At 40.1% G+C, this 27716-nt stretch overlaps 1 protein-coding gene across 1 annotated transcript in view; it reads right to left on the bottom strand.

The window, feature by feature from the left end:
- Window positions 1–27716, bottom strand: part of GDPD4 (glycerophosphodiester phosphodiesterase domain containing 4) — an 84682-nt gene that overhangs the window by 29741 nt on the left and 27225 nt on the right. Inside the window, exons 6-11 of the mRNA XM_030918510.1 lie at window positions 25420–25518; window positions 25255–25348; window positions 23978–24055; window positions 23025–23170; window positions 22556–22638; window positions 12199–12355 (exon numbers count right to left, since the gene is read on the bottom strand). Coding sequence (XP_030774370.1) covers window positions 12199–12355; window positions 22556–22638; window positions 23025–23170; window positions 23978–24055; window positions 25255–25348; window positions 25420–25518 — 657 coding nt within the window. The remainder of the gene's footprint in view (window positions 1–12198; window positions 12356–22555; window positions 22639–23024; window positions 23171–23977; window positions 24056–25254; window positions 25349–25419; window positions 25519–27716) is intronic.

The raw sequence follows: 27716 nt of genomic DNA, 5'->3' as shown, positions 1-27716 counted from the left end.
TTTTTAAACATTTTTCTCAGGAAAGAAACAATCACATTGCACAGTATCTCCAGAAAATCGCTAGACCAGAAGGCAGATCATTGCTAGGCCAGAAGGCAGATCTAAACCATGGTTAAATTAAGATCTGATTGAAAGCTACAACTAATGGTTTTCTTAATTCTCAGGACAATAGAAAGATGCTTCAGAATTCAAGATTTTGTTAGCTACTACCAGACCTAAACCAACTGGTTCACTTAACTGTTAAACCTTCTTGTGAGAAAAACTTAATGTTAAAAGAATTTATGGGAAAGACCAACACAAGACCAAAAATTCAAAATAGCAAAGATGGTAAATATTTAATCAATATAAGAATTTAAAACTAGACTCTAGTAAACTTTAAATAGTATTATGGGGGTAGGCCTAACAGCCGAGGTGCCTCTTTTTCTGTATATAAAATAGGAGAGACTTAATCAGAAAAATAAACTGGAATGGATAAATGCCTGTTTAGACTATATCCAACATGTGATTGAATGTTTTCAAAATGCCACAGGAAGTAACAAGCTAGAAATGAAAATAAATTTCTGGTCCTCCAGATGAAACATCTGGTTCCTCAAATAAAAATAAGATTAAAAGGCCCTCTGTTCTCTGTGCCTCTGTGTAGACATATTACAAGTAGAAAGGTTATTGGAAGACCCAATGTATAATATTGGTTAAGAAACAGAAAGACAAGGCTGGGCACAGTTGCTCACGCCTGTAATCCCAGCACTTTGGAAGGCTGAGATGGGCGAATCACCTGAGGTCGGGAGTTCGAGACCAGCCTGACCAACATGGAGAAACCCTGTCTCTACTAAAAATACAAAAATTAGCCAGGCGTGGTACACATGCCTGTAATCCCAGCTACTCAGGAGGCTGAGGCAGGAGAATTGCTTGAACTGGGAGGCAGAGGTTGCAGTGAGCCAAGATCATGCCATTGTACTCCAGCCTGGGCAACAAGAGTGAAACTCCATCTCAAAAAAAAAAGAAAGAAAGAAATAGAAGGACAATTAAACCTGTCCAATGATGCCACATCAAGGAAACATTCCACTGAATAGATGATTCTGATAAGAACTAACTGTAACTACTTATGAACAACAATACAATTTTCTTTTTTTTTGAGACAAAGTCTTGTTTTGTCGCCCAGGCTGGAGTGCAGTGGTGCAATTTCAGCTCACTGCAACCTCCACCTCCCAGGTTCAAGTGATTCTCCTGCCTCAGCCTCCCAAGTAGCTGGGATTACAGGCATGCACCACAATGCCCAGCTCGTTGTATTTTTAGTAGAGACAGGGTTTTACCATGTTGGCCAGGCTGGTCTCGAACTCCTGACCTCGTGATCCACCCGTCTCAGCCTCCCAAGTGCTGGGATTACAGGCGTGAGCCACCATGCCTGGCCAATAATACAATTTTCTTGATGATATGGGTACCACCACATCTATCATTAATTGCATTACTATAAAATATCAGATCACCAGAGTACTACAACCACTCAAGTAGTGGGAATATCTAACAATCCTGTCTTCTTCCATGTCCCAACATAAAACTATTACTTTGAGACCATTGTCAGAAGAACATCTCTTTCTTCTCTATGGCCCTTTCCCTATACATTTATTTATTTATTTTTAATTTTTATTTTTCTTGGGTATTGCTCTTGTTGCCCAGGCTGGAGTGCAATGGCAGTGTCTCAGCTCACTACAACCTCCGCCTCTTAGGTTCAAGCAATTCTCCTGCCTCAGCCTCCCAAGTAGCTGGGATTACAGGCACCCACCACCAAGCCCGGCTAATTTTTTTGGTATTTTTAGTACAGACAGGGTTTTACCATGTTAGCTAGGCTGGTCTCAAACTTGTGACCTCTCCCCTATAAATTTAAAAATTAGAGGCTGGGCACAGTGGCTAACGCTTGTAATTCCAGCACTTTGGGAGGCCAAGGCGGGCAGATCACAAGGTCAAAAGATTGAGACCATCCTGGCCAACATGGTGAAACCCTGTCTCTACTAAAAATATAAGAATTAGCTGGGCATGATGGCGTGTGCCTGTAGTCCCAGCTACTCGGGAGGCTGAGGCAGGAGAATCGCTTGAAACCGGGAAGGGAGGTTGCAGTGAGCTGAGAGCGCGCTACTGTATGCCAGTTTGGCAACAGACTGAGACTCCATCTCAAAAAAAAAAAAAAAATAGGGGGAAGCTACATGGCAAAAAGAACCACAAGAAGAAATGTACTACAAATTGTTTTTAGAGGCCTCAGAAGGTTCTATCGCACATTATCAAATTACAGCTCATATGAACATTATCATATTGATTCAAAAAATAACCAAATAGGCCGGGTGCGGTGGCTCACGCCTGTAATCCCAGCACTTTGGGAGGCCGAGGTGGGCGGATCACAAGGTCAGGAGATTGAGACCATCCTGGCTAACACGGTGAAACCCTGGCTCTACTAAAAATACGAAAAAAATTAGTGGTGGTGGGCACCTGTAGTCCCAGTTACTCTGGAGGCTGAGGCAGGAGAATGGCGTGAACCCGGGAGGCGGAGCGTGCAGTGAGCCGAGATCGCGCCACTGCAACTCCAGCCTGGGCGACAGAGCGAAACTCCGTCTCAAAAAAAAAAAAAAAAAATTACCAAATAGACTTCTGGTTTCTGGTTCCACATGTAAGCAGCTTGGAAGCTGTCACTCCACCCTAACAACAAGTAAAAAGTTGAACAGAATGAAAAATCAATAACTCTTCTTGGATCTATAATAGAGGTAAGGACACAAGGCAAACTGCTGCCCATAAAACTGGAGAGACAGGTGAAAGGAGATGAATCCCAGCTTACCAGAATGAGCCTAATAAATGGAAACCACTAAGGAAACCAGTGCTGGGGTAGAAAAACTTGAACCATCATTGACAAATTCCTGGAGGCTTAGTGTGGACAAGTCTGAGAGTTAAAAAAACTCAAGGGGACACCTTGAGATACATGATTATGTTGTTTATTTGAAATCTTTCTACTTTTTTGATGTAGGCATTTATTGCTATAAACTTCACTCTTAACACTGCTTTTGCTATATCCCGTAGGGTTTGGTATGTTGTGTTTCTATTTTCATTCATTTCAAAAATTGTTTAAATTTCCTTAAGTTCCTCATTAACCCACTGATCATTCAGAAGCATGTTGTTTAATTTCCACATATTTACACAGTTTTTAAAAAGTGTAACATCTTATTTGTAAAGCTTAATTTTGATATAGAATCTTACAAACACAGTATTATCTGATTTTTACATTTTCTCTTTTATTTGAACCAATAAAATTTACTTTTTTAACTTTTATTTTAGATTCAGTGGGTACATGTGCAGGTTTGTTACATGGGTATATTGCATGATGCTGAGGTTTGAGGTATGAATGAACCCATCAGTTAGGTACTAAGCTTAGTACCTAATCGTTAGTTTTTTAACCCTGGCCCCCTTCCTCCTCTGATAGTCCCAGTTTTCTATTGTTGCCATCTTTATGTTCATGTATATCTAATAGTTAGCTCCCACTTATAAGTGAGAACATGCAGTATTTGGTTTTCTGAGCCTGCATTAATTCATTTAGGATAATGGCCTCCAGCTGCATCCATGTTGCTGCAAAAGACATGATTTCATTCTTTTTTATAAGTAAATAGTATTTTGTGGTGTATATATTTGTACAGTTTTGAAAGTTCCTCTCATTGATACCTAGTTTTATTCCATTGTGGTCAGAAAGGATACTTAATATGATTTCAATTATTTTAAATTTGTTGAGATTTGTTTTGTGGCCTTACACATGGTCTGTCCCGGAGAATGTTCCATGTGCTGATGAAAAGAATGTGTATTCTATAGCTATTTTATGAAATATTCTGTAGTTGTCTGTTCTGTAATTGTCCATTTGGTCCAAGTACAGTTTCAATCCAATGTTTGTTGATCTGCTGTCTAGGTGATCTGTTCAATGCTCACAGTAGGATGTTAAAGTCACCAACATATACTGTATTGGAGTCTTTCTCCCCCTTTAAATCTAGTAATATTTGCTTTATGTATCTGGGTGCTTTGGTGTTGAGTGCATGTAGATTTATAATTGTTACATCTTCTTGGTGAATTGATCCCTTTTTTTTTTTTTTTTTTTTTGAGACGGAGTCTTGCTCTGTCGCCCAGGCTGGATTGCAGTGGCCGGATCTCAGCTCACTACAAGCTCCGCCTCCCGGGTTTACACCATTCTCCTGCCTCAGCCTCCGGAGCAGCTGGGACTACTGGCGTCCGCCACCTCGCCCGGCTAGTTCTTTGTATTTTTTTTTAGTAGAGATGGGGTTTCACCGTGTTAGCTGGGATGGTCTCGATCTCCTGATCTCGTGATCCGCCTGTCTCAGCCTCCCAAAGTGCTGGGATTACAGGCTTGAGCCACGGCGCCCGGTCCTGATCCCTTTATTATTTCATAATGACCTTCTTTGTCTTTCTATAGTTTTGGAACCAAAGTCTGTTTTATCTGATGTAAATATAGCTATTCCTGCTTGCTTTCGGTTTCTGTTTGCATGGAATATCTATCCCTTCACTTTCTGTCTGTCCTTACAGGCAAAGTGAGCTTTTGTAGGCAGCATATAGTTATTTCCTTTATTCATTCAGGCAGTCTGTATCATTCAAGTGACTAATCGGTTTACATTCAAGGTTATTATAATAGGTGATGACTTACTGTAGCCATTTTGTTAACTGTATTCTGTTTTGTATATTCTTTCTTTCTTTCTTCTTGTTTTTCATTTCAGTTTGATGGTCTTCTGTAGTGTAAAAGGTTTGATATTTTTTCTCTCTCTCCTTTGCATATCTGCTCTACTGGTGAGTTTTATGCTTTTGTGTGTTTTCATAATGGTGATTATCACCTTTTTGCTTCCAGATGCAGGGATCCCTTGAATATTTCTTGTAGGGCTAGTCTAGTGGTTTTGCATTCCCCAGCTTTTGCTTGTCTGGGAAAGACTTTCTCCCTCATTTCTGAAGGAGAGATTTGCTGAGTCAAATATTCGTGGCTAGCAATACTTTTTCTTTCAGTACTTTGAATACCTCATTTTATTCTCTCTCGGTCTGGACAGTTTCAGCTGTTAGTCTAATGAGAATTCCCTTATATGTGACTTGATGCTTTTCTCTTACTCTTTTTAGAATTATTTGTCTTTGACTTTTGACAATTTGATAAAATATGCCTTGATGAGGACCTTTTGGGACTGAATCTATTTGGGAATCTTTGAGCTTCTTAGATCTGGATGGTCACCCCTCTCTTGGGAAGTTTTAAGTTACTGTTTCATTAAATAGTGTTTCTATTTTTCCAACTCCTTCCCTTGGGAACATGTACAATATGAAAATTTGTTTGCTTAAGTGTCCTTTCTTGTAGGCTTTCTTTACTCTTTTTCATTCTCATTTCTTTTTTTCTCCTCTATCTGGGTAATTTTCAAATGACTCACTTTCAAGCTCAGAGATTCTTCTGTTGAAACAAGTCTCTTGTTGAAGCTCTGTACTATATTGTTTTATTTTGGTACTTGAATTATTCAGCAGCAAGGGTGTCCATTTGGTTTTGTTTTGTTTTTTCTTTTGAGACAGAGTCTTGCTTTGTAGCCCAGGCTGGAGTGCAGTGGTGTGATCTTGACTTACTGCAACCTCCACCTCCTGGGTTCAAGCAATTCTCCTGTGTCAGCCTCCCAAGTAGCTGGGACTACAGGCACATGCCACCACACCTGGCTAATTTCTGTGTTTTTTAGTAGAGACACTATATTTGTCAGGCTGGTCTCCAACTCCTGACCTCAGGTGATCCACCTGCCTCGGCCTCCCAAAGTGCTAGGACTACAAGCATGAACCACCACATCTGACTGGTTCTTTTTTACTGTATCTATGTTTTTGTTGAATTTATTATTGACATCATGAATTGTTTTCCTAATTTTGCTGAATTGTCTCTTTTTTTTTTTTTTTTTTTTGTATCTCACTGAGTTTCCTTAAGGTAATTATTTTGAATTCCTTTTCCAGCAATTCATTTATTTCCTTTTCATTCAGGTCTGTTACTAGAGTTACGATCCTTTGGTGGCATCATATTTCCTTGCTTTTTCATTTCTTGTGTACCTGTGCTAATGTCTATGCATCTTGTGGAATAATCACCTCTTCCAAACTTTCTGGAATGGCTTTTCTAGAGAAACATTTTCACCTGCAGTTGGGTCTTAGTGCACTAGTTGAGAAGGGTGTGGTGACTTTGTTTCTGGGTAGGTGCAGTGGTATAGTCTCTGTGCAGCTTCTTTGGCTGCATTCAACATCAGCAATAACTGTGGGCATCTCAGTGGCTTAGGGGTGTGGAAATTTGTTGTCACAATAGCAGAGGCGTATGTGTTTTTTGTTTTTTGTTTTTGAGACAAGAGTCTTGCTCTGTCACCCAGGCTGGAGTGCAGTGGTGCCACCTCGGCTCACTGCAAGCTCCGCCTCCTGGGTTCATGCCATTCTCCTGCCTCAGCCTCCCCAGCAGCTGGGACTACAGGCGCCCGCCACCACGGCCAGCTAATTTTTTTGTATTTTTAGTAGAGACGGGGTTTCACTGTGTTAGCCAGGATGGTGTTGATCTCCTGACCTCGTGATCTGCCCACCTCGACCTCCCAAAGTGCTGGGAGGCGTGAGCCACCGCGCCAGGCCAGAGGTGTATGTTGTTAATGTCTTTGGTCCACAAAGGCTTTTGGGGTTCTCCAATTCTTGCTTTCCCTACAATGAGGAGACTTCACTAAGGGGATCCCTCTTGGTGTCAGGTCTGACATGGCATAAAATCAACTGCCATGGTGCTGGATTCCAGGTGCAAATGTTTAGATTGGCAGAGTCCTAGGATCAGAGTGAATCTTTCACTCTCTGTGGCAGGGCTGGACATAGGTTGCCCACACCATCAGACTCTAACCCCTTAGCAGCTTAGGTCCAGAGAGTTAGGCTGTAGCTGTGACTCTATTCTTAATAGGCAGGGAAGAGCCCTGGCCTGACTCTAAGGAAAAAGGTATGTTCTGGAGGTTTGAGCCTAGGGCACAGGGTATGGCTATAATTTGGGAGCTTGAGCCAGCAGGGCTCAGTGGCAGCTTGGGTGTGTGGGGATAAGGCACCATGTAGTGGTGACACTAGACTCTAAGATAGTAGGATGCAGCAGTATCCTAGACTCTGTGAGGCCAGGTGCAGCAGCAAATGCCCCAGTATGGCTGTTGTTTGGGTCCTGGGGGGGCAAGAAGCAGGACGACATGATTCAATTTCTTAGGGATGGCACTATCTCAGCAGCTTAGACTCTAGGGAGCTAGTCCAGCTCCAGGGAAGCAGGGTACTGCAATTTTTTGGCCTGTAGGGTTGGGTATTTCTGCTCAGACACTGGTTTGTTTCCCTGGGATGAAAAGTACTATGTTAGCTCAGCCATGGAATGTGCAGTTGCTCAGCTCAGCCAAAACACTGATTCCCAAGGGTTGATGTGCCAATCTACTCAGGCTGTGGGGGCCTGACTGTTCCAAACAGCCCAGGCACCATTTCCCTGCCACACAGGGCTCTGACAAAGTACTTTTTCCTCGAGAGGGCAGTGCACAGTTTCAACTCAGGACCCTAGTGGCAGGGCATAGGCAAGTCTGAAAGAAGTAGATGGAGCTGTTCTGCTAAAGCACCATATCCCCAGGAAAGGGTACACAGCTCCATCTCTAGCCCAAGGGTGCAGGGTGAGGGGTAGGTGAAACAGTTCTATCTGCTGCTTGGCTTTACAGGGAAAGGTGTAACAGTTGCTTGGCCTGGGGATGTTAGACTACTCTGTTGGGGTGGGGTGGTTCCCCAGTAGTTTAGCATAAGGGATGAAGGGTGCTGTGGCTACTCACCTCTGGAGCAAGATGTGAGTAGTTCCAAGATAGCATTACACAGTCGCCATGTAGGCCACGGGGCAGGCACAGCTGGCTCCTTCTCTGAGGGGAACACAGTTGTATGGCCTCTAGGTAGCTACCCCAGCTGGGCTTAGGGCCTGTGAGGACTGCAGGGGACCCCAATAGGGGTCCAAAGTGTTGCTGTGGGCTGCCTACCCTTTTCACCATAGAAAGAAGTTCCTCCTGGTTCCTGGCTGATCTCAGCTAGGGGATGAGGTGGCATTCTCTATGTGGGTCTCCTGAGTTTCTGTGCTCACCAGGGTTTCTGTTACTGCTTTGATGTACTCTGGTGCTGTCCTTTATTTTCATTAAAATATGGTTTTTTATTTATTGTTTTGGCTGTCTTTGTGGAAGGGATGAGTGCTAGTATTTTCTAGTTGAATATCTTGCTGTCATTTCTCCTTTGAGTGGGTTTTGTCATCCTGCTTTTTCCTTCATTAATGTGCTAAATAAAACTCGTACTCATGCCGACTATATATCTGCATGAGAATTATATTTTTATCATTTCTATAATTATACTTTCACAAAAGGATATAACAAAGTCCCACAGAAGTATTGGTTGGGCTGAAGAAACAGGAATTCAGTTTAGCTTCCAGTATCAACTCCCAGAATGTCTGTATCTATTCTTATTTTGTTATAAGATTAACTACTTGATTTTCACAATAATCTCAAGACTAATAAATAAATAAATAATGACCAATTCACCACGATGATCAATCAATAATCATACCTAACCAATAAAGAATCATCAGAATAATGTTTACAACTAATTTCTTCACTATGGAAAAAACTACCCAAATCTCCAAATCTTTTAAATCACATAACACCATTTCAACTACCTTCTAACCATACAGCATGAAAGCAAAAAAAGCTCCATGATGAAACCTAAAGTCTCCCAGATAACCATATTTGAACCCCAGGTTTCAGGATGTTCTTCAGTAGCCATTGAAATAGGATAACTAAATGCTACAAGTAAAGCACCTAAACACCCTAAACATGCTAAAACAGAGCTATTAATCCTAAAAAATGTCCACGAAAAGTTATTACAGTAACAGATCCAACTCTATCACTTAAAACTAACCCAAGACATTCAAAACGGGAGACAGCTGTGAAGAAATGTTTGAAAACCAAAAATAAGGCCAGGCGTAGTGGCTCCCATCTGTAATCCCAGCACTCTGGGAGGCCGAGGCAGGCGGATCACCTGAGGTCAGGAGTTCGAGGCCAGCCTGGTCAACATGGTGGAACCCTCTATTAAAAACACAAAAAATTAGCTGGGCATGGTGGCTGGCGCCTGTATTTCCAGCTACTCAGGAGGCTGAGGGAGGAGGATCACTTGAACTCAGGAGGCTGAGGCTGCAGTGTGCCGAGATCGCATCACTGCACTCCAGCCTGGGTAACAGAGTGAAACTCCATTTCCAAAAAAACAAAAAACAAAAACAAAAATAAGGCTGGGTGCGGTGGCTCACATCTATAATCCCAGCACTTTGGGAGGTCAAGGCAGGCGGATCACAAGGTTAGGAGTTCAAGACCAGCCTGGCCAATATGGTGAAACCCCATCTCTACTAAAAATACAAAAATATAAGCTGGGTGTGGTGGCGGATCACAAGGTCAGGAGTTCAAGACCAGCCTGGCCAATATGGTAAAACCCCATCTCTACTAAAAATATAAAAATATAAGCTGGGTGTGGTGGCGGGCACCTACAATCACAACTACTCAAGAGGCTGAGGCAGGAGAATTGCTTGAACTGGAACTCAGGAGGCAGAGGTTGCAGTGAGCCAAGATCACGCCACTGCATTCCACCCTGGGCTACAGAGAGAGACTCTGTCTCAAAAATAAATAAATAAATATAAAAAAAGAAAACTAAAAATAAGGATGCTATTTAATAAGTTATTAAGTACTAAATGTTTCTGAATGTACTTAGGATTATGAAAAAAAGTTAAATTCATGATTCCCACATGGTAGCTAACCATGACCACTGATATGAGAAACAACTGTTGTTGTCTTTCAGCAATAAGGACCACTAAGGTCCAATAAAGACCATCAAGAAAAATCATCCATTAATTAAAATTCATCAACTCTACTGTTCCATCGAACATGTCAGCCTGATGAAACTTTGGCTCAATTTTAGGAGTAAGTTTAATTCTGTAAATCCTAGTAAGACTTTTATCAGGCATATATTATACATCAGATATAATAGCCTTTTCATCTAGAACATACCTTTGCCAAAATATTAACTATAGCTAACTAATATATACATCCTAATGGAGCACCTCTAGTTTTTATGTGTCTATGTATGAGACATACTGCAGAAGCTACATACACTCAGAAACCTAGAATATCAGAGTAATCATATTATTTTCATATATGGAAATAGCATGTATAGACTATGTACTCCTAAGAGGACAAATATTCTGAGCAACTACAGTAATAAGAAATCCACTTTCAACTATTTCTTATATTAATACTAATTAATATAATGAATCTGAAATGGAGTCTCAGTAGATGATACAGCGTGGAGTGTGTCCCCTCCTAATCTTATGTTGAAATGTGACCTCCAATATTAGAAGTGAGGCCTAGTGAGAGGTATTTGGGACATGGGGGCAGATCCCTTATGAATGATTTGGTGCCCTCCCCTCAGTAATGAGCGAATTCTCATTCTTAGTTCATGCAAGAGCTGGTTGTTCAAAGGAACCTAGTACCTCCTTCTCTCTTTCTTGCTCCCTCTCTCGTCATGTGACATGCCTTGCTTCCCCTTCACCTTCTGCCATGAGTAAAAGCTTCCTCACCAGAAGCTGAACAGATGCTGGTATCATTCTTGTAGAGCTTGTACAACCATGAGCCAAATAAACCTCTTTTCTTTAAAAATTATCCAGTCCTAGGTATTCCTTTATAGCAACACAAAATGGACACACACAGTAGATAAGTCCATCTGTATATAATTCTTCACTTTTCCCTATTTTTACATGAAACATGATCAAACAGCCCTCAGGATTAACATCAAACATAAATAAAATTCCATTCCACCAGTACACGATCAAAAATCCCTTAATATTTCTTTTCCTAATTACACTACTACTGTATAAGGGAGCTATTACCACAGCTGAGCCTCACACCTTGCTATCTCTGCTGTCACATATGCTAGCAATATGGATGCCTGCTATCTATCTTGTTGAGACGTTTATTTTCAAAATCAAAGTCTCAAATGAGTATATCTGATTGGGCAGAACCTAGGTCACATGAATTCCTAGTCATAAAAAAAGCCGGAAAACATAGGTTGTTTTGTTTTCTTTAATCTATCTTGAAAAAGTAGGCTTGACCTTTATCAAATGCAATTCTGACTTTTTACCCATTTAAAAACACTCAAGGATAATTCTAAACTCTTTAACTTGTTATGTAAGCATTGCCATAATCTCCCATCAACATGTTTTCCAGATTATTCTCCCAATCTACCTCCCATCTACTTCCTACCCCTCTCTTCCTTCCTATCTCCTTTCCTCTATCCTTCCCTCCCTCTCTCCTTCACACACACACACACCCCCCACACCCTGTTGCTCCGAAACACATCATCATTACTGCCCTTGGTTCCCCTTGGTAATGATCTTCCCTCAGCTCAAATCATAGCTGTGCATAAAGTATTCCCCAACATCTTCCAGAGGAACCATTCACACTTGCCTCAAAATTAACACTGTACACAGCACAGCACATGCTTTATACTGTACCACATCTATTAGTCTATACATCTCCTTCCAGAATCTCCCATCCATGTTTCCCAGTCTGAGTTAGAAGTTGTTCTTATGTGCTCCTGAAGCAACTTGAAATTAACTCTAGTTTTGTACTTATCACAGTGTATAGTAACTGTCTGTTTCTTATACTAGCCTGTGAATTCCATTAAAGCTGGATGTGTGCTTATTCACTATTATATTCTATGTGCCTTGTACCATTAGGTGCTCAATATATATTTGTTGAATGGCAAGAAGAAAAAATCAAAAATATCTGTCCTAGTCTGCCTCACCCAGGAAAACGTTATATACATGTTAGGCACACTGTAAAAGCTTATGAAATATTTGGGTAAAAATAAATTACAAGGATAAGTTTACAAGTTCGTCTTCAGACTTTCTAGTGAATGCAGAAAGCAGCAATCAGACTCACTACATTACTGAAAAAGCCCTCCTGCCAATACTATAGTCCTGCTACCATACTGCTATGAAATCGTGTGGATACTTGCCTATCTTCATCTATGGCCTTTATTTTCAGGAGCAACACATGATCTCTTACAAAAATTCAATGCAGGTTTGTGAAACTTGGGAATGTGTCTTACCTCTGGTTTTACAAACCATTTGCCTGCATTCAGAGTCGACAGGAAATCCCAACTGAAGGCAGCAGGGTTCTTGAAGGCAGATTCTGGCTGAACTTCCCAGATATTGGTTGTTCTTCTCAGGTCAAAGTCATGCATGAGGAAGGGCACACGATCATAACTGAGGCAGAGGTAGAAAAGAAGGGCAGGGGTAGATAGGCTGAATTTAGCTACCTTGGTAGACAGCCTCCCCAGAAAGTCCTTCAAAGTCACAGGTGTCACTAGGGCTCCTTACTCCCTCTCAAATCTTAGAAAAGGGCTACATATCAGTCACTTACACTTTGATGTCAATATGTTTTCTGCTTTAGGGATCAGTCTTTCATGATATATAATCACATTAGTGGTGAAAGAATAGCTTCTCTATTCAGGGGCTTTCTGGCATTAGGAAAACAGTAGGTACAGTAGTGGCCTGAAAATAAAGTGAATGGAGGTAGGGATGATGCAAGGTCCTCAGGTTCCAGGACCATACTAAGCAGGCGTCCACACAGTTTTCCTGTATTATTCTGATCCTTTCCCAGCTAGACACTGCACTGAGTATTTCTTTTTGTTTGTTTGGTTTTTGTTTTTGTCTTTTGACACAGTCTTGCTCTGTCACCCAGACTGGAGTGCAGTGGCACGATCTTGGCTCACCACAACCTCCGCCTCCTGGGTTCAAGTGATTCTCCTGCCTCAGCCTCCCAAGTAGCTGAAACTACAGGTGTGTACCACCATGCCTGGCTTATTTTTGTATTTTTTTAGTAAAGATAGGATTTTGTCATGTTGGCCAGGCTGGTCTCAAACTCCTGGCCTCAAGTGATCTGCCCACCTCAGCCTCCCAAAGTGCTGGGATTACAGGCATGAGTCTCCGTGCACGGCCTACACTGAGTATTCCTGGTCCTAGACTCTTCACATCAGACAGTATCATAAGGTAAGTTCCTTATTCTTCTATCTGCAATTTGCTTTGGAGAATCTCTGATTTTATGAAACTATCTCTCCCTTTCTCATTAAAATATCTATGAAGAGAACATCTATAATGAGGAAGATAAGGCTTGGAACTTACTCTCCTGCCATAAACAACTAGAAAACTGGACAAAATAAAGGAAATAACTATTTTCAGTTAACGGACAAAAGGATGCACAATATTACTACGATCTCTGAGAAAAGGCAAAAACAAAAAATGACGTAAGCAATTCCATCACCCAGGCTTCTTTCCTGCAGGTGAATACTGAATTCCAGTACAGGGTAGGGGAACCTAAAAGGGACCTAACTGTCCTGCTGAAACGAGAAGAGATTAGAGTAAGTGGGGAGCCAAGACAGCTAGAATTTGTGGGCTAGAGTCCCATAAAGGATAGAGTTATGCAAAAACAAAGACACAGTTCCAAGAAAATATGCAAAAGTTCATAAGTGTATAGCTACATATCAATCTGTATGTGTACAGAGTACAACTATGAAGCTTGGCAAGAACAACTTCTAAAAAAATATTACCAGACAGTTCTAAGACAATCGGAGCTTGCATGGGGTATGAATCATTCAAGTTCCATCCAGCAAGAGAGGAGAGTCCTCAGTAATTACAAAGGCATTCTTTAGAGACTCCACAAGATCACACCTTAGAAAAGGGGACAATTGGCTGGGCGCGGTGGCTCATGCCTGTAATCCCAACACTGTGGCAGGCAGATCACAAGGTCAAGAGATCAAGACCATCCCGGCCAACATGGTGAAACCCTGTCTCTACTAAAAACACAAAAATTAGCCAGGCGTGGTGGTACACGCCTGTACTCCCAGCTACTTGAGAGGCTGAGGTAGGAGAATCACTTGAACCTGGGAGGCGGACGTTGCGGTTAGACAAGATCGCGCCATTGGACTCCAGCCTGGGCAACAAGTGTGAAACTCTGTCTCAGGAAAAATAAAAAAGGGCAGGGAGGGCGGTAATTTAGAACTACAACGGCTTTAGAGCCACTTTAGATCCTCTAAAAAAGAGCTTAAAAACAAGCTTCCAAAGAAAACACCAAACTAGTCTGGAAGTAACAACTATCTGCTAGAAAACGACCAACCTTAAAGCATACAAGATATAGCACCCAACAATGTAAAACTACAAGTCCAGCATGTAATCAAAACTTACTAGAGACATAAACAAGCAGGAAAATGTGACCATATGGAAGAGGAATTACTCAACAGGGACAAACTCAAAAGTGAGAAAGATGACAGAATTCATAGACAAGGGTGTTAAACAGTGTAGAACAAAATTATAAAGATGTAAACAAGGTATGTAAAGGAAAACATGAACATAATGAAGATATACATACAAGGTATAAAAAATGGAAATTTAGAGATAAAATATAATAACAAATGAAAATTTCACTGCATGAAATTTAAAACAGATCAGATATTGCAGATCATGCAAAGAACAATGAATTTAAAGATGTAGCATTAGCTGGGCATGGTGGCTCACGCCTGTAATCCCAGCACTTTGGGAGGCCGAGGCAGGTGGATCACCTGAGGTCGCGAGTTCAAGACCAGCCTAACCAACATGGAGAAACCCTGTCTCCACTAAAAATACAAACTTAGCCGGGGTGGTGGCGCATGCCTGTAATCCCAGCTACTCGGGAGGCTGTGGCAGGAGAATTGCTTGAACCCGGGAGGCGGAGGCTGCGGTGAGCACCATTGCACTCCAGCCTGGGCAAAAAAAAAAAAAAAAAGAGCGAAACTCTGTCTCAAAAAATAAATAAATAAATAAAAATAAAGATGTAGCATTAGAATCTATCCAAATGAAAGCATAGAAAGAAGACTGAAACAAAAAAGAATGGGGCATCAGTGACCTGTAAGGCAATGATCAAGCAGTATTATATATATATGTAAATGGAGTCCTAAAAAAGAAGGGAGGTGCAGAAAAAGACATTTCAAAAAGTAAAACTAAAAACTTTTTCAAAATTTGATGAAGATTTGAACTGAATGCTGAATTCTTTCCTGGCTAAAAGTCTCCAAACTAATGTCTTCAAATTCTCTTCCCATTTTTCTCACTTAGACTCAATGAAATTGCTACTATCTGTTTCCTGAAAGCATATCCAGGATGGTCTTGATCTCCTGACCTTGTGATACATAAACTACAGGCAAGAAAAATCTGTCAGATTGCCACTGCCTGCTTCCACATTAACTGAAGATGTTTTGAGCCTAACATCCATTTTTTTTTTTTTTTAAACAGAATCTTACTCTGTCACCCAGGCTGGAATGTAGTGGTGCCATCTCAGTTCACTGCAACCTCTGCCTCCTGGGTTCAAGTGATTCTCCTGCCTCAGCCTCCTGAGTAGCTGGGATTACAGGTGCCCACCACCACACCCGGCTAATTTTTGTATTTTTAGTAGAGACAGGATTTCACCTTGTTGGCCAGGCTGGTCTCGAACTCCTGACCTCAGGTGATCTCCCTGCCTCAGCCTCCCAAAGTGCTGGGATTACAGGCTTAAGCCACCATGCCTGGTCAAATCTAACATCTGACACCTCAACTGACTGTCCTCCAGACTAAGGAAACTGGTTTATAGATTTCTCCAAACATTACATTTGTTTTTCTTCCATTTGAAAGCTCATTTGCAATACTAACTCCTGAAGTGAGATACAGCTGTTTAATGGGACTGGGCTATTCCCAGAAATAGAAGACTGGTTTACGAGGATCCTTTGCCACTCAGCTATTTACTCAGTTTTCCCACCAACTCAGCTTTTAGTGTGTGAAACCTCTAGGGAAGCTTCAGATGGGGATGTTGGAGCTCAGAAACCTACACCAAAAATGTGGTATGCTGACATGCTGAAATAAAGAAGGCTGTTAGGCATAATGGTTTAAGCTCTTTGGCCCAGGTAGTTCTGAATAATTAAATTGTATTAGATTTCCTTTTGGCAAAACAAGTGGGTATCTGTGCAATAGCTAATACCACTTGTTGTGAATAGAAAAAATTTCCAAATAAGCTAAATGGTTATGAGAGATGTGTACCAGAGATCCCCTTAAATGATCTCTTTAGCTGGCTTCCTAAGGGAATAGGAAACTGGTTTTAATTCCCCTTACAAACTCTTACTATTGTGATCTTGTTCTTCTTTCTATTCACAACAGACAACAGGGACTAGTAACAAAAGAACTGACACTTTTGTCATGCAGAATCAGAACCCTATACCTGGCATTCAAGAACATTTACAGGCTACTACAAAGCAGTTTCATTACTCAAATCCTAATTATGGTCCCCCTGACCCCTGTCAGCAGGAATCAGCCAAAGCAGTCATGGCCCAATTCCTCCTTAATGATCACACTTCAGGATTGAGAGATAAAGAAGATAAGGGGGTACTGAAGCCATCCTCACAGGGTTAACAAGAATTCTGGACAGCAACATAGCTATAATTAAGCATTAATCAGGCTTCACTTTGAACCACTTCCTTGTAATGGAAAGTCATTTGACATTGACCATTTGCATCCCCAATGTTTCTATAGATAGGATTTCTGACATTAGAATCACAAGGCTTTTGTTTAAGAATTGCTTAAGATGTTTTTCAGATCCCATATTCTGGTAAAACAGTTGATGCGAACCAGTTTGAAGACCCCCACAGAGGAACAGAATCAGCATGAGAATATAGTTTCTTCATTTCCCTGTCCCTTGACTTCGCCCTGTACTCTCTGACCAATCAACAATCTCCACACTCCAGCCCACTCCAAAACCATTAAAAACTCTAGCCCCAAACTCCTTAGGGAGATGGATTTGAGGTTTCCTCCTATTTCCTCATTTGGTGACTCTATCACTAAACCTCTTTCTGCTGCAAAAAAAAAAAAAAAAAAAAAAGTAGCTGGGGCCAGGGGTGGGCATATATGGAGGGGAATACAGATAAGCATCCAGAAGATTTCTCATCAAAACATAAGACAGAAAACTATGAAATAACATATTTTTACACGCTTGAAGAAAACTACTGCCAACTTGGAATTATATATGCAGCAAAAATATTCTTCAAAAATAAAGGGAAAATTAAAATATTTCATACAAACAAAGAGACTAATTCATTTCCAGCATATCTTTACTGTAAAAAAGATTAAAATAATTATTAGACAAAAAGGAAATTGATACAATTTGAAACTTGGATCTACACAAAAGAATAAATAGTGCCAGAAATGATAAATACATGAGTAAATACAGAAACTTTTTCTCATTTTTTAAAAACAGAATTAACTGTTTAAAGTAAAAAGTAATAGCAATGTATAATGAGGTTCATGATAGCACCAGGTCATACTATGAGAGACATGAAATGTTAATGTACTGATAAAAGACACTGTTAGTGTACTGACAAAATAGCTTTACACATAAATGTGTAATACTCAAAGGGAGAAATAACTTAAAGATCATATTGTAAACTCTAGCACAACCACTGGGGGAAAAAAAAGGTATAGCTAATAATCCAATAGTAGAGATAAAGTTCTAAAAAATGTTCCATTAGTCCAAAAGGAGGCAGGAAAGGAGAAAACAAATAACAAAATGATAGTGCACTTGCCATGGGTCTAAAATTTAAAGGGGTGCCAAAAACTAATAAGATAAATACTATCTTAATACAATATTTTAAAAAACAAAACCAATGCAAAAATCCACTATAAACAAAATATTAAATTTTAAATGAAGATAAGATAGTATTACTGATTTTCCCTTTTGCCTCAGGTTCTCATGTGGCTTGGCATGACACATCTTCATTAAAATTTTTGACATTTTGTTCATCATGAATGCTAAAGGGTAGGCAATACCAACGGAAACTAGTTATCACACACATACTTGTTACGTGTGACATTTACATTTATTTCCCTTAAAAAGTTAGGTGGAAACCGCGTTAGCAGAGAGGGAGTAAGAGCAGTAGGCACAAACAAGTTTATTGGGATCTTTCAATCTCTCTAACTCAGCTTCCATGGACTGCCAGTGACTGTTGGCAAGATTTCTCCTATTGGTCCACATGAGGAGGTCAGCATTTCTTCAGGATCTGTGTTTCTGCAATCCCCAGAAAACTCAATTCAGTGTTCTCCAGAGAGGTGTATGGCTGGCTGGGCTTTTATGCTAAAAATTTTATTAGAGGACTGGGAATAATAGCAGCCAAAAATTTTGCATAGATCTTCTCAGAATCTCCCAAAGCTTTCTCTCAGAGGCAAATAACTTGTTTACATTACTTGCTCTTTAGGTTTAAAAAATTTCTCTGCCTTTTCAAATGTTTCTCAAAATTATGTTCAAATGAAGGTTTCATATAAATCTGTTTCACATTTAAGGGCAACATAGCTGCAATTTTATCGTGGCATGAGCACTATCAAATTCACTTTGGGGTGAACTTGGGGTAGGGATCAGACATCCTTTACAACTATTTTATCACATATCTCAAAAATTCCAACATTAAAGGCAAGAAGGGAAGGAGGAGCCAGCAAAAGAAGTCACATAGGAAACAGCCAGGTAGGAAGAAAATCAGGAGAGTATGGTATTCTAATAGCCAAATGAAGAAAGTGTTTCAAAAATGAAGGACTACTCAAATGCTGAGAGGTTAAGATGAAAACTGAAAATTTACTACGATATTTAGGAAGTCTGAAGTCCCTGATAACTTAGTAAGAGCTCTGAGAAGTGGTGTAGAAGAAGCCTGATTGGGATAGGCTCAAAAAGGATTAAAAGTTATCCAAAACAAAGGGGAGGATTGAGAGAAGGCAAAGAAAGGCAATGTTGGGGTTCAAGACACTCATCCTAAAATATGACTGCAGGAGACCAGAACATGACACCCCAATATATACCTCTTTGGCATACTGATTATTTTGAGCTGATTATTTTAAGAAACTGCAGACACAGGAGAAGCTCTGAAAAGTTGCCCTTTTGTAAAGGAAATTTGTATTTATAAAGGAAATTTTCATTAGTAAAAGGATCTGTAACAATAAGAGAGCTGCTCTGAAATCATTTTATAATCAAGAGACTTACATCTGTATAATAAAACAACCTTTATTCACCACACATTTTCTTCCCTCTTCTTCCCACAATTTATCACTGCCCCCATACAAGCCCCTCTTCCTTTCTATAGCTCAGGAAACTATACAAGCCTCAATCATCTGGTCTTTTCCTTGAATCTCAAATTTTTGTGGGACTCCCATGTATACATACATAATTAAAATCATTTTTCTCCTGTTAATCTGTCTTACATCAATTTAATTTGTAGACCAGCCAAAGAACCCAGAAGGGTAGAGACTAACAAAAATTTTTGATCCTCTACAACAGTACAGATCACTCTTTGGAGGAATGTTGCTTAAAAGAAAGTGAAGACATGGGGCATAAACTGGAGCAGGATATAGGGCCTAGTAAAGTTTTAAGATGTCAGAATGGATCATCTTCGGAGTTTAGAATCATTTTGTCTATATCTTTTATTTAAAAAAAGCTGACGAGATTCTTTTCTTTAAATTCTATTTTGAGAGGACTGTAGATTCACATGTGTTTGTAAGAAATAATACAGAGAGATCCTATACACCCTTAGCCCATTTCCCCCAATAGTAACATCTTGCATAACTATACTATACTATCACAACAAGGAAACTGACATTGATAAAATCTATGACCTCATTCATATTTCATTCATTTTACATGAACTTATTTGTATATTTAGTTCTATGTTAATTTTATCACACATGCAGACACATCACCACCACCACAGTAAAGATACAGAATGGTAAATATACAAGAAGAGTTTTGTGTTACCTTTTAAAGTGGGAGCTACCTCTCTCCCTCCTTCACCCCTGGAAACCACTGATTTTTCTCCATCACTCTAATGTCGTCATCTGAATGTGATATTCAAATGGAATCATACAGTATATAACCTTTTGAGAATGGCTTTATTCACTCAACGTAATTCCCATGAGGTCCATCCAAACAGCAGCATGTTTCAATAGTTCATTCATTTTTACTGCTGGGTAATATTCCACAGTATGGATGAACACAGTTTAATTATTAAACCTCTTACAGGACATTTGGGTTGTTTCTAGATTTGGGCTATTACAAATAAAACAGCTAAGAAAATTAATGTAAAGTTTTTTTCTATATGAACATTAAGTCTTCTTTTCTCTGGAATAAATGCCCAGGAGTGCAATTTCTGGGGTGTATGGTAAGTATATATAGCAATGTGCCACATAATGACATTTCAGTCAACAACAGACTCCATATATGACAGTGGCCCCATAAGATTATAATGGAGCTGAAAATTTCCTATCACCTAGTGACTCTGTAGCCATAATATTGTAGCACAATACCTTACTTGTATGTTTATGGTGATACTTGTGTAAACCAACCTGTATAGCCAATCACATAAAAGTATAGCACATACAACTACAGACAGTACATAATACCTGATGACAATAAACAACTGTTACTGGTTTATATATTTACTACACTATTTTTAAATTTAGAGTATATACATTCTATTATATATAAAAAAATTAAATGTAAAACAGCCTCAGGCAGTCCTTCAGGAGGTATTTGAGAAAGCATTGTTTCCATATGAGATGACTGCTCCATGCATGTTATTATCCCAGCAGACACTGCAGTGGGACAAGATGTGAAGGTGGAAGACAGTGGTATTAATGATCCCGACCCTGTGTAAGCCTAGGCTAATGTGTGTGCTTGTGTCTTCATTTCTAACAAAAAAGTTAAAAAAAAATTAAAATAGAAAACAGTTTAGAGAATAAGGTTATAAAGAAAAAATGTTTTTTGCACAGCTGTACAATGCGTTTGTGCTTACACTGTTATCACAAAAGAGTCAAAAAGTTACAATAAACTGGGGTTAATTTATTATTGAAATTTTTTTATGAATTTAGTACAGTCTAAGTGTACAGTGTTTATAGTCTTCAGTAGTACACATAATGTCCTAGGCCTTCACATTCACTCACCACTCACTCACTGACTCACCCAGAGCAACTTCCAGTCCTGCAGGCTGCATTCATGGTAATTGCCCTATATAGGTGTACAACGTTTTATCTTTTATATTGTTATTTTTATCACACTTTTTCTATGTTTGGATATGTTTAGATACACAAATACCTGCCATTGTTCTACAATTGCCTACAGTATTCAGTAGAGTAACACGCTGTACAGGTTTGCAGCCGAAGAGTAACAGGTCATACCATACAGCCCAGGTGTGCAGTAGGTTATGCCATCTAGGTTTGTGTAAGTTCACTCTATGATGTTCACACAATGACAAAATTGCCTAACAACGCATTTCTTAGAACATATCCTCATCATTAAGTGAGATAGGACTGCATTTAGTTTTATAAATAACTGTCAAACTTACTTGGAGTGGCTATACAATTTTATGTTTCCACCAGGAACATATGAGTGATTCAGTTTGTCTGCCAGCATTTACTGTTCTTGCTATTTTTTAATTTAGCCATTCTGATAGGTGAATAGTGTTAGTTTTAATATGCATTTTCCTAAAGGCTAATGCAGTTGAACATCTTCTCAATACTTATTTGCTATCTGTATATTCTCTTCAGTGACATATCTACACATGTATTTCGCCCATTTTCTAATTGGATTGTTTGGTTTGTTTTTGTTTTCATTTTACTGTTGAGTTTTGGAAATTTATATATCCTAGACACAAGTCTTTTGCCAGATATGTGTTTTACAAATATTGTCTCCCAGTCTGACACTGGTCTTTTCATTCTTCTCATATGGTCTTAGACAGAGCAAAAGCTTCTCAGAAAGAATTCCCTGGAATTTTCTCCTTCCCCCATCTCTGCTTGGTTCAAGGCTCAACCCAAACACAACTTTGAGCATAAAGATTTTTTTTCTTTTTTTTTTCCACACAATAGGAAGTGACCTTTTCCTCCACTGAGGTTCCATTACACTTATTTTTCTCTGGATGGCTCTTGCCACAAATGGCCTTATTCTGTAGTTATCTGTAAACATTCCATGTCTCCTTCACTAGCTGGAACATCTTTTAGGTATGACTATATCTTACTCATTTGCATCTCCCAAGCACTCAGAAGAAGGCCTGGAATATAGCAAATGCTCAGGGAATGTTAAATTGCTAAGGTAGTACATAGAGTGAAGTGGTAAGCACAGTTTGCAATGGCACCATATTTGAATCATGTGTGAAGACTATTATCGAGTGTGTCTGATTTGTAACCCTGTCACTGAAAACATGGAGGTGCAGAGGTGTGGTTTGTGAGATGTGGTTCATCTGTGTAGTACCTGCATATATGCCATGTGAATACAGGAACAACTCCCTCGGGCTTGCTGTCTCTACACCTCAGGCCAGGCTGGTTCTCTTGCATGGCAAGGAATTTATCCCCTCCTCCCCCAACCCCAGCTCCCTGCTTTCTTACCTTAAGTGTATGTCAGTCTCCAATCCATGGGCTCCATGTTCAACAGCTTTCTCAAAGGACATCATGGTATTCTCAGGCCCCAACTGGAGAAGAAAAGGACATCAGGCCCTAAGCCTTAGAGTCTCTTCTCCCAGCATTCCTTTTATGGTAGGGGTAGAACCCAGTAGGATTTTGGGTAGCAGAGTTTGGTTCCCTCAGATCTCCTTTCAAAACCTGTATATCCTTCATCCAAGCTGATTCTGGGACTCTGCTCACCTGAGGCAATGTCACTGGGCACAGTAAAGAGAAATGGACCGGGAGTTAGGTGGCCTGGATTCAAGTCCAACCTTTACAGTGAACTCTTTATTCTTGCCATCTTAATGCAATCACTTTTTCTCTCCAGGGGCTCCTATGGTTCTCAGTTTTCTTCTCTCAACCACATATCCCATACATACTTATTTTCATCCATGTTCTTCATGCTCAGACCTACCATGGGTGCACCTCTATGTCCAAAGATGGTTGGCTTGGGCCCCAAATTCTCCTTCTCCTGAATGCAGGGAGAATAAATCCCTAGTGGCATCAAACAGAGACTTAAAAGGATAAGAAGAAAGGGTAATCCAACAGCCACTTGTAGACCTGAAAAATTTGGAAGGAAGGGGAAGTAGGTGAAAAAAGATAAAGAGGGCTGGAAAATCACCCCAAGCAAAGCAGCAGTCTGAGTAAACCTACAGTCCATGGGTTTAATTGACTGTGTACTGGCTAATTTACTTCCTATTTCTGTGACATTTCCACTTACTTTCAGGGATTTGGATATAAAAGTATAGAACTGTACAATTATAGGGCATTATTATTAAGGCTACTACTGGAACTGGAAATTGACAGAGGACTCAATTGTACAGGGGACAGATGGGGAAGGAAAGGAAGAAGAAGCGATGTTAAGGAGTAGCTTCTCAGGAGGATGAGGAGCTTGGCTGATTATAAGAAAGCCCCAGAGACTGTAAAGATCATCCCAAAACATCTGTATATTTAAGGCAGTACAGCATAGTGGAAAGAGCATTAATTGGCAGAAATCTGGGTTTAAAGCCAAGTTCTGCCACTTCCTAATTGTGTGACTAAGGACAACTTACTTAATCTCTCTGAATCTTCATTTTCTTCTGTAAAATGGGGCTGTCCTGCTGCTTATATCAACCTTACAGAGTTGTTATGACAGTGTTGACTCATAACACTCTATAAATATTATTTGCTTCCGTCTTTCCCTCCCTCCCTCCCTCTCTTTCATGCATACACACACATTCACATACAGAGCCTGTACACAATGCCTGCAATAACCAGCCATTCCCCAAGACTTAGTATTTTAGACCTCTGAGAATTTTACCCATTTGTACATTTTCAAGTTACCACCTATGCTTTAGTGACTTTCAAATCTCAGTCTCCAGCTCTAACCTCTTAACCTTGCGATTACATTACATTTCTTGAGCCTTTTTTTCTCAGAATGTGTCATCCTGTATCTTCTCATTCTAACTAAAATTTAGAAAGTAAAAAAGAAAAGAGTTGATTATTGTCCCCTTTAAGCCCTTGCCCCAGAAATACTTCCTAAACTTTGCCCTCCACATAAAAGCATACATATATAAACACACAATGGCAGCACTATCTATGCAGTCTTTCTCTTGCCTGCATACCCCCACAGGTCAGAAAGGGTAATTTTACCCTTATTTTAAGAAGAGTAAAAATGAGACCCAGAGAGAAGAATGTCCTATTGGTTTATCCGTAGAGTGGTGAAAGATAATTCCATTCTCAAAACAGTTTAGTATACAGATCCAGTTCTTTTGATTCCATTACACTGGGGCAAAGAATGAAGAGGAAACCAGTGACAGAGACAGACATTTGCTGTAAGACGACTTACAGACTTCTGCTGTAAGTCCTCAGGTATGACATGGTCTCACAGGGGACTGCTGTGAGTTACTTGAATGTAACCAGAAATCTCTGCACCTAGTATTAGTTGAAACTACTAATATTTGCCAGGCGCAGTAGCTCACGCCTGTAATCCCAGCACTTTGGGAGGTCGAGGCGGGCGGATCATGAGGTCAAGAGATTGAGACCATCCTGGCCAACATGGTGAAACCCCGTCTCTACTAAAAATAAAACCAGGAGTGGTGGTGCACACCTGTAATCCCAACTACTTGGGAGGCTGAGGCAGGAGAATCTCTTGAACCCGGGAGGTGGAGGTTGTAGTGAGCCGAGATTGTGCCACTGCACTCCAGCATGGCGACAGAGCAAGACTCTGTCTCAAAAAAAAAAAAAAAAAAAAGAAAGAAAAAGAAAGAAAGGAAAAAAAAAGGAAAACTACTAATATTTGAAAATAAATGGAAAGAACTGTGACTTGTACCAGCACTTTGCTCAAGTAAAATTAAAACAGCCTCTACTGCATCACCTGCCATCCATCTTCAGACAGTCAATGTACAACAATGTAAAGATCTTATTTTTCAAAAAAAAGAATCCCTCTAGAAGTTCTGTTTGGCCACAGAAATACTATGACAGGCCATTGGCCACTGTGACAGGGTAGTGAGTGAGAGCACAGGAGCGTGCCTGAGTAGCAAGCTAAATGAATTTCAACAAGGCATAGGGGCGGCTAGTTCCCAAGCTTCTGTTTTCCTGAGTGGAGTATGCAAGCTAAAGCCAGAGCTGAAGAAACAGGCAGGGTTCTGCCCTATGTGACATACCTTCTCTTTCCAAACGTGCCACGTAGATGGCCACAGGCCAGAAAAGGATAACCATCACAGTTATGCTGACCAGGTGCACGTAGGGAGCAAAGATCTGTGAGAAAGCCAAAAGTCAGGCTGGATACATCTAGACAGCTAGTGCTGGAGCTATAGGATGATTCTTACCTGCAGTGACAGCCCAGCTACCAGCCATCTTTCTTTCCAGAATTTGCATATAATGAACATTAAAATGACACACGCAAGAATCACTAGCAGAATCAGGATCTAGGGAAACAGGAAAAAAAAATCTCCTGACTTGAAGCACTAGGCTTGGATCAGAACTGTCCTTAGGAATTGCATGTGTGTCTTCACAATGTCAGGGACCTTATCTGCTTCCTCATTCTTTTAATCTCACCATCCTGCAAATCCCCAGTATTAGATGGAAACAATCATTCACCTTCTTTGCTTCTGATCTTTGCTGTATAGCATGACTGGAAAAAATTACACAGCTAATTTACCATTACTAATTTACTATCTCCAGCCTCAGCTGGGTCCTAACATTGCTTGGTATCTCTTACTCAAATTCAGCGGTTGCCATTAAAGTCTTCGCTATTTCATTAGACTTCAATTGTATACTCAATACAATTATAAGTAAATAATACTCTGTAATTGCCTTTTCAATGCCTGTCTTCCTCAACAGACTATAAGCTTCATGAAGTCAAGGATAATATTGGTATTGTTTATGATTACATCCTCAGTGTTCTGCAGAATGTCTGGCACATAGTAAGCGTCCAATAAGTATTTGTTAAACAGATGAAAAAATCTGCCTGCCAGAACACTGTATGCTTCATAGAGAAAAAACATTGAGACCAAGAAGACCTAACTTTCCTACCTTCCTGCCTTTCAAATGTATAGTTTTCCTACATCTGTGCTGCCCTCTAGATAGTATTTAGCTCTCTCCTTTCCATAATCTCTACATCTAAAATAATTAAATCCATAATTAAGTCTCTCACAAAACAACCCTTTGCTGACTTCAATGATAAATTCTACCAAACATTTAAGGAAGAAATATTTCCAATCTTTAACAAACTCTTTCAGATAATAGAAAAAGAGAGAATATTTTATAATATGAGTGCAACAAAACATACCTAAATTTAACAAGGACATTATTAAAAGAACAGAAAACACATACATAGATGAAAAAATTTTAAACAACCTATTAGGAAAAACCAAATGCATCACAACACAAAAGATGAATTGCCAGACTCATTAGAATCGCAGATCTTACCCAACACCAAACTTCACTATGGATTTAAAGGATATAGGCAATCACAGGGAACAGATAAAAGATTTTCCAGTGGTTGGCTGGGAGCGGTGGCTCACATCTATGATCCCAGCCCTTTGGGAGGCTGAGGTGGGTGGATCACCTGAGGCCAGGAGTTCGAGATAAGCCTGGCCAATATGGTAAAACCTCATCTCTACTAAAAATACAAAAATTGGCCAGGCGTGATTGTGCACAACTGTAGTTCCAGCTACTCGGGAGGCTGAGGTGGGAAAATCACTTGAACCTGGGAGGCAGAGGTTGCAGTGAGCTGAGATCGCGCCACTCTGCACTCCAGCCTGGGCAACAGAGTGAGACTCTGCCAAAAAAAAAAAAAAAGAAAAAAGAAAAAAACGGGGCATGGTGGCTCACGCCTGTAATCCCAGCACTTTGGGAGACCGAGGAGGGCAGATCACGAGGTCAGGAGATTGAGACCATCCTGGCTAACACGGTGAAACCCCGTCTCTGCTAAAAAAATACAAAAAAATTAGCCGGGCGTGGTGGCGGGCGCCTGTAGTCCCAGCTACTCGGGAGGCTGAGGCAGGAGAATGGCGTGAATCCAGGAGGTGGAGCTTGCAGTGAGCCGAGATAGTGCCACTGCAGTCTGGCCTGGGCAAAAGAGCTAGACTTTCATCTCGAAAAAAAAAAAAAAAAAATTCGAGCAGATACGATTATGTCAAATGCAGCTACTCATACAGGGTCTTTCCTCTCCTGTATTAGTATACATTCTGTTTTTGGACTTAAAATGTAAGGTGTGTTTTGAGCAAAATATGAAGAAACGTTCCTTTATAGGAGTCATTTTGGTTATGGAGCATCATTATTTTATACTCCATTAATTATATAACTCTAGTCAGCCATGTCTTCTACCACATGAACCTATATATTCCAGGTTTGTTTACACCAAAACCAACCTAGATATATCTAGGTATATCCTGGTAGAAATTTTTGCAGATAAGGAGTTGACAAATACCTTTAGTGTGTCTATTGGGAGGTCAGGTTATTAGCATGTTTATAAGGAGTTTGGGTTGATGCCATTCGCTTCTCTCTGGGCAGCTGTAGGTAGAAGGGGAAGGGGAGGGGGGTTCTAGAACCCCCTGGTGCTAACACTTTTCTTCCTAAATTGATTCTGAGTACAATAAAACTGAAACTCCAAGCACCACAA

This window comes from Rhinopithecus roxellana, chromosome 15 (genome assembly GCF_007565055.1).
Source record: "Rhinopithecus roxellana isolate Shanxi Qingling chromosome 15, ASM756505v1, whole genome shotgun sequence".
Taxonomy (NCBI): domain Eukaryota; kingdom Metazoa; phylum Chordata; class Mammalia; order Primates; family Cercopithecidae; genus Rhinopithecus; species Rhinopithecus roxellana.
Note: the sequence above shows the minus strand (reverse complement) of the source record. Positions and strands in the feature narration are given on the sequence as shown.